Consider the following 6806-nt stretch of genomic DNA (forward strand, 5'->3'; position numbering starts at 1 on the left):
CCAAAGGAAGCTGTATGACAAGACGTATGGCCTGTCCTTCGAGGCAAGGAGAGACCAGTTCCTGGACAAGGTCATCATGCTTGGTAAAGTGGAGGAACAGCAAAAGAAAGGAATGCACCCAAGGAGATGGATTGGCACAGTGGCTCCATAAATGGGTTCAAGCATGGGGAATTTGTGAGGATACCGCAGGACTGTGCAGCGTTCCATTTGGTTGTGCAGACGGTTGCTATAGGTTGGACATGACTAACGACAACTGCGTGAGTTGAAACTGACTTGAAGGAATCTAACAATAGCAAGAGTGTCAGCTATTCTTTTCTGTCCAATTTTCAGTGACTTTCAACCTGGCCATATAGCAGACAATTTTCCAATGCTATTGTGATAGTTACATAATTATGTCAATGTAAAGATATATGAGGGGCACATACAGACACACCCGGAATTTATTTTTCAAATCTATGTATTTGATTTTTTAACAAAGCAACCTTATCACCTTCAAAATACTCTCCATTTGTCAAATCTGCGATTCTATTCTTGGAAACATTTTTCAAGCACACCTGTTTAGATGGCTGACAGCACTTCCCTCATTTTTTTCTTCACCTCCTCTAAGCAGCCTTTTACATATGCCTCGGCTTTTGCTAAAACAGATCGAGGTCTGGAGAGTAAAGTGAGTGGGGCAAGGGAGGCATGCTGCTTTTTTTGTGTTTTGTTTGTTGACAAAAATTGACACTGAGTTGTCTGTATGAGCAGGTAGATTGTCTTGGTGGCAAAACCAGTCCCTTGCCTGCCACAAATCAGGCATGTTTTGTGTTACACAATATTTTCAGAACCTCTAAATCGAAAGCTTGATTAACAATCTGAGCAGATGGAACTAATTCCAAATGCATTACAAATTCACATATTCATCCGTTGGGGAATTTGATGGACATCCAGAAGGCGGTCTGTCATCAATTTACATTTCACCTGTTTGAAATAAGAAAACCACTCGTATACTTGAATTTTCCCATAGCGCTGTCCTTGTCACCTGTGTTCAACATCGCAACATGTTCTGCAGCATTTTTCCCGATCCGGAAAAATATTTCACAGCTGAGCTGCACACTGTTCTCTTAAATCTGCCACCACAAAAAACGAGGCTCCAGTGAACCTACTTTTATTTTTTAAAAAATCACAGGGGTGGCTATTGAACATAACGTAGGCTGTCATATAAACAACTAACACTCTCTTGGAGGAAGTTCAGTCATACTGTTTCTTAGAAGCAAGTACGGCAAGGTTTCATGTCACACAGTTTGGACCTGTGGTAAGGAGAAGCCTCTCTCTGGAAAAGTGTATTATACTTGGTAAATAAAGTAAAGAATCAGTAAAAAAAAAAAAGAGGAAGCCCTTCAATGAGATGGATTTGTCATAAAGTGACTGCAACAGTGGCTCAAGCATTGCCACTCGTATCAGGATGAGGGCCCATCGGTCCTTGTTCTCTGTACATAGGGACACTAGGAGTCCTAGCCTACTCAAAAGTACCTAACTACAGTGGTGAGCCTATAAATGACTGAGCTGAATACTGAAGTATGTAGCTACCATTATGAATGTATCTATTTCACCTCATACTTCTGTAGTAAGGTTTAACTTCATGCATTTTGAAGCACTGGTGATCATTCTGCCTTCTTTGTAAATTGATACTTTTTGTGTGGCCACAGTGCGATCATTTAATGATACAGTAAAAGTCACAGTGCTATTCAACCTCAGAGGGTGTATTAATAATGCCCCACACAGAGTTGGCAGATCTTATTAGTCACTTCCATTTTAAAACAGTTCTTCAGTTTTTCTCTTTCAAGATCTTGTCCCTTTTGAAGAGTTTCCTTATGAAACTTAGATTCAGGCTACTCTTACATTGGACATGCTTTTAAAAAAATCATTTTATTGGGGCTCATACAACTCTTATCACAATTCATACATACATCAATTGTGAAAAGCACACCTATACATTCGTTGCCCTCATCATTCCCAAAATTTGCCTTCGCCTGGGTTCCTGGAATCAACTCCTCATTTTCCTTTTTTCCCTCCCCTTCCTTCCCTGCTCACCCCTCCCTCATGAACCCTTAGTAAAGTCATACTTTTATCATCATGTAATATCCCTACTGCTGTTAATTTTCTTTATACAGATGCTAAAATGATCATTCCAGTCTTGTTTTGATTAATATGTGTATAGCATTAATTTTTAAATATCTTTTTAATTTTAGCACAGTTGTATTTGTCTTGAAAGAAATGGTCAGATTTACTCGGAGGCAAAATGGGGAGAATTTGTCTTACATGCTTTGCGTACATTGTCAGAACTGACCAGACCCAGGAGAAGGAGCAGAGGGGCAAAGAAAGAGAGGAAGGAGATAGATTGACATCGTGACTGTAACAATGGACTCAAGAATAGAAAAACTGGGAGGATGACACAGGACTGGGCAGTGTTTCATTCTGTTGTGCTTAAGATCACTATGGATCAGAACTGGCTTAATGGCACCTAACAACAATGTACCTTTCTATAGAAAGTGCCATCTTTCGTATACAACATTTGATAAATCTTGCCTTTTCAACAAGTTTTTATATCACTGAACTTCACTGATTGGATTTTTAAGTTTTAAAAATTATTAGTTGTTTTCTGCATATTTTAAACCATTTTGAAGATAAGTCATAGTATTCAATATATACTTAAAAGGCAACATAAAACAAAAAGATTAGTAATTAAATGATTTTTGCCTAGAAAAATTCCTAAAATCAGGTCATAACAGTAAAGCACTGGGATTCAGATGTTGTAAATTTTTTCTGTCAAATATTCAGTAATCATTGATAAGCCAACTTACTCTTAAACAACATAAAAGGGGTGCAGTTTTTATTTGTATGTTCTGACTTTTCAGATAACTCTGCCTAGGTTCAAAATCTGGCCACTCGGGGCTTTAGATCTCAAGATGTCTAAAGTCTCTAGGGAATCAAGCAAAACCTCATCAAACTTTTTGGCCAGTTATGTCCCATTATAATTAGACACTTGTGGATACAAGAAAATGTTTACATCTTAGGCCATTTAGATTGAGCCGTGAAACAAGAGAGAAAAGTGTGATTTAGTATAAAACTCGCAACAGGAAAGCAAGGCCATAAAGAATATAGACTTTCTTATTCTGACTTAATTTCTACTGGGAAGGTTGCTCGTGTATGACGAATGGATATTTTTCATCCCAGCTTCTGCCCTCAACTTTTCAGTATCCAAGAAATGCCAGAGTGGGAGTGATGAAATATTTAAAAACCTATAGACTTCTACTTGGTGAGTTAATCCTCACCCCGGTGTCCTACCCCGCCCCATTATTTCATATCCCTATTGCATAGGATGGTCATTTATTATTAGCTTGTTAGGAAACATATGCCTAAGAAAATGATGCTCGATCGTTCCATGTATCATGTGCATTATTTTCTTGCATCTGTCTCCTTTCCCTGGGTGATCAGGTAGATCAGAGAATAGAAAGTGATTCCATGCCATAATAGTAAGAAATATAATCCCTCCAATTTAGTTCAGTAACTTTCAGCAAGACAGTTTCTGATGAGCTGATACATCTGTTGATCTTTAATTTTCCACTAAATAAAATATTATTGATTTGTACAAGCCATAACATCTATCAACATATTATCACCCTTTCTTTTGATATGCTTATTTTCTTTGTAACGGGAAGAAAATTTAATTCTCTTTTAAAAAATTAAAAATGGAAAATATCCTTTAAGGTGAAAATTAAAATGTCACATTTAATTTTAAATGTTTGTGTATTACCTCTCAAACATTTCTGTATGTGATATATAGATATGTATATATATACATATCTATATATACATACACAAACACAGGCTACACATACACAAAAACACAAATATATGCAGTCACCCCAAATCACACACATGCATATTGCCAAATTAACTAACCATAAATATAAATTTAAGGATAACTCTTATCATGCTATACAATACTTACTTTTTTGTCTTCCAAATATATGACAACATTTAATACAGTTCTTAAAACTCTAGTACTTATCCTAAATTGTGGGATATGGAAACATTTTATGTTGAGAGTTATGAATCCTTATCACAGATCTAAGGAGTTTCGTGGAAAACATGTAGAAAAAAAGGAAAACATATTTGGTCCTAATAATTTCAATAAAGGAATTTAGTTTTCATATATTCAGAATATACTCCAATTTTACTACTCTTCTTTCGAATCACCTAACACACAGCATGTAGTATAATCTCTTCATCATGACTACTCACAGAAAAGCTTATGAATGATTATATTAGTAGACTTCACTCTATATAATGAAAAGGGAATGGATATATGTGAAAGGGATTAGTCTATATTAGACTGAAGACCTTAATACCATTTATCACAGAGGAGAAGAGAGAGATTTGGAGAGAAACGCCATGCAAAAGGGAACAAATGTACTGGAGAAGGGACCACTGAATAAGAATATTGTGCTTTGTTTTGTTTCTTTCTTATTCTCTGTATGAAGAATCATCATGCCTGAGGAATTTACCAACATGACCATCATGACAGGATTCTTGCTCATGGGATTCCCAGATGACTCAGCAATGCAGACACTTCATGCTGTACTATTTTTCATCATTTACCTAGCAGCATTGATGGGGAACCTCCTTATTGTCACCCTCACCACCACTGATCAACACCTCCAAAGCCCCATGTATTTTTTCCTGAGGAATTTGTCCTTGATTGATATCTGCTATATCTCTGTCACTGTCCCCAAATCCATCATGGACTCTCTAGCCAACACCCATACCATCTCTTTCCTGGGATGTGCCTCTCAGCTTTTCCTTGTGATTTTTTTTGCTGGCACAGAATATGCCCTTCTCATTGTCATGTCCTATGACCGCTACGCGGCCATCTGCCATCCTTTACACTATGACACCATCATGAGTTCAGGTGCATGTGTGCAGATGGTGACTGCCTCATGGCTCAGCGGGTGTGTTTATGGATCCATTCATGTAGCGGGTACATTCTCTGTCAATTTCTGTGGGCAAAATATAGTGCATCAGTTCTTCTGTGATGTTCCATCACTGCTTACACTTGCTTGTTCTGGGGAACACGTTTTAGAGACTGCGTTTATCATTGCTAGTTGCTGTTTTGCTTTTGTATGCTTTATTTTAATGGTTGTTTCTTATGTTCATATTTTCTCCACTGTTCTCAGAATCCCATCTGCAAAAGGCAGAATGAAAGCTTTATCCACCTGCATACCCCACCTCACAGTGGTAACCCTGTTCCTCTTTTCAGGAATTATTACCTATTTAGCAAAAAATTTGAAATCTACATCTTCACTTAAAATGTTGATATCTGTATTTTATACTGTGTTACCACCCACTCTGAATCCTCTCATTTATAGCCTGAGAAATAAAGACGTGCAGACGGCTCTTGGAAAACTGATAGCTAGAAAAATGTCTAGTATATTTCCTTGAATTGCATATGTAAAAATGCCTTTAAATACATAATTTTGATGATGATAATTATTTTTAAATGAAGACACATGTATTTTTCTACTCCAAATCTATAGGAGCCCTGGTGGCATGCTGGATTACACTTTGGACTATGTATGGAGGCTATATGTGTGAGCCACTCCTTGGGGGAAACATAAGGGTTTCTACTATTGTAAATGTTTACAGCCTTGGAAATCCACAAGAACCATTCCACTCAGTCTTTCAGGGCTACTTTGCATCATAAATGACTCAGGGGCAATTAAATTTCGTTTTGTTTTTTGAGTCGACAGATGTCTAACAGAATACAACGTTATATTTTTACTAATTTGTCTTGTAGTGAATGAATGATTAAAAAAACTTTAATCCAATAGCTCTCTTCTGATAATATCAGGGAGAAATTCAGAGTGCCTTATATTCATTGTCAGTGTGAATACACTACAATAGCACAACATTTGAGGGAGCAATAATAAAAATAGCACATTTTAATATATTTTTAGAGTACACTTGAGGTTAGCAATTAAAATAAATGTGTGGGATTCTCTATAATTTATTCCTCATATATTTTCAAAACATCCTTAATTTTTTTCCATTTCATCTTATTGGTATTGTAATGTCAATTACATTCAAAAGAAGTACTCAAGAGGAAAATATCTTATCACAAACATTGACATTTCATGTTTCTATCTTAGATGTATGATGGTTTTTATCAATAGATTCTTATTTTATATCGATTATTATAGGCTATTATTTTAGGAAACCTTGATTTTCCCACTCAAACATTCTCATCTGGATTTTTCTGGTAATCCAAATGTGAAGTGATTAGGTGTGAGTGTCACTCATTGGTTTTCTCTCTGCGCTATATTTAATAAATCAGCAATTTTTTTGTTTCTAAAAATACATTCAAATGTTCATCACTGCTTACAAATTATATTCATAATAACCCTGTGATATATACCACTGACCTGTCATTTAGAGTGTTCCTCAACCCCCTTCCTGGTCCACCTACTTCTGCCATCATTGGCCTTTTATCTATCTTCATTCACATAGCTGCAGTGGTTTGGGGGATCAATACAAATCGTAGCTCAGCTCACGCCCAGGACAAGCCAGAGCTCACCTGTTAGTGCTGTCCAAAGTTCTTCATCCTCTATATTTAATTACATAATGATTCTGAATTTCCTCACTCATTGTCTTCTTCAAATCCTGCATAATATAATATTTGTTTTCAAAACACCCTCTAGTTAGAATGCTCTTCTTCTATGTACATGCTCAGCTACTTTCTCATTCTTTCTATTCCTGGTTTGCCA

General features: G+C 36.5%; 1 protein-coding gene across 1 annotated transcript; it reads left to right on the plus strand.

Annotated features, from left to right (window-relative positions):
• The first annotated feature begins 4533 nt into the window (after positions 1-4533).
• LOC142440419 (olfactory receptor 14A16-like) lies at positions 4534-5484 on the plus strand. Its single transcript, XM_075542867.1, has one exon. It carries the CDS (start codon positions 4534-4536, stop codon positions 5482-5484), a length of 951 nt encoding a protein of 316 aa, XP_075398982.1.
• The last annotated feature ends 1322 nt before the right edge of the window (positions 5485-6806 follow it).

The sequence above is a fragment of the Tenrec ecaudatus genome, chromosome 2, assembly GCF_050624435.1.
Source record: "Tenrec ecaudatus isolate mTenEca1 chromosome 2, mTenEca1.hap1, whole genome shotgun sequence".
NCBI lineage: Eukaryota > Metazoa > Chordata > Mammalia > Afrosoricida > Tenrecidae > Tenrec > Tenrec ecaudatus.

Bases quoted from the DNA above. Each gene is read 5' to 3' on its own strand.
- LOC142440419 (XM_075542867.1), top strand. From the start codon at position 4,534: ATGCCTGAGGAATTTACCAACATGACCATCATGACAGGATTCTTGCTC.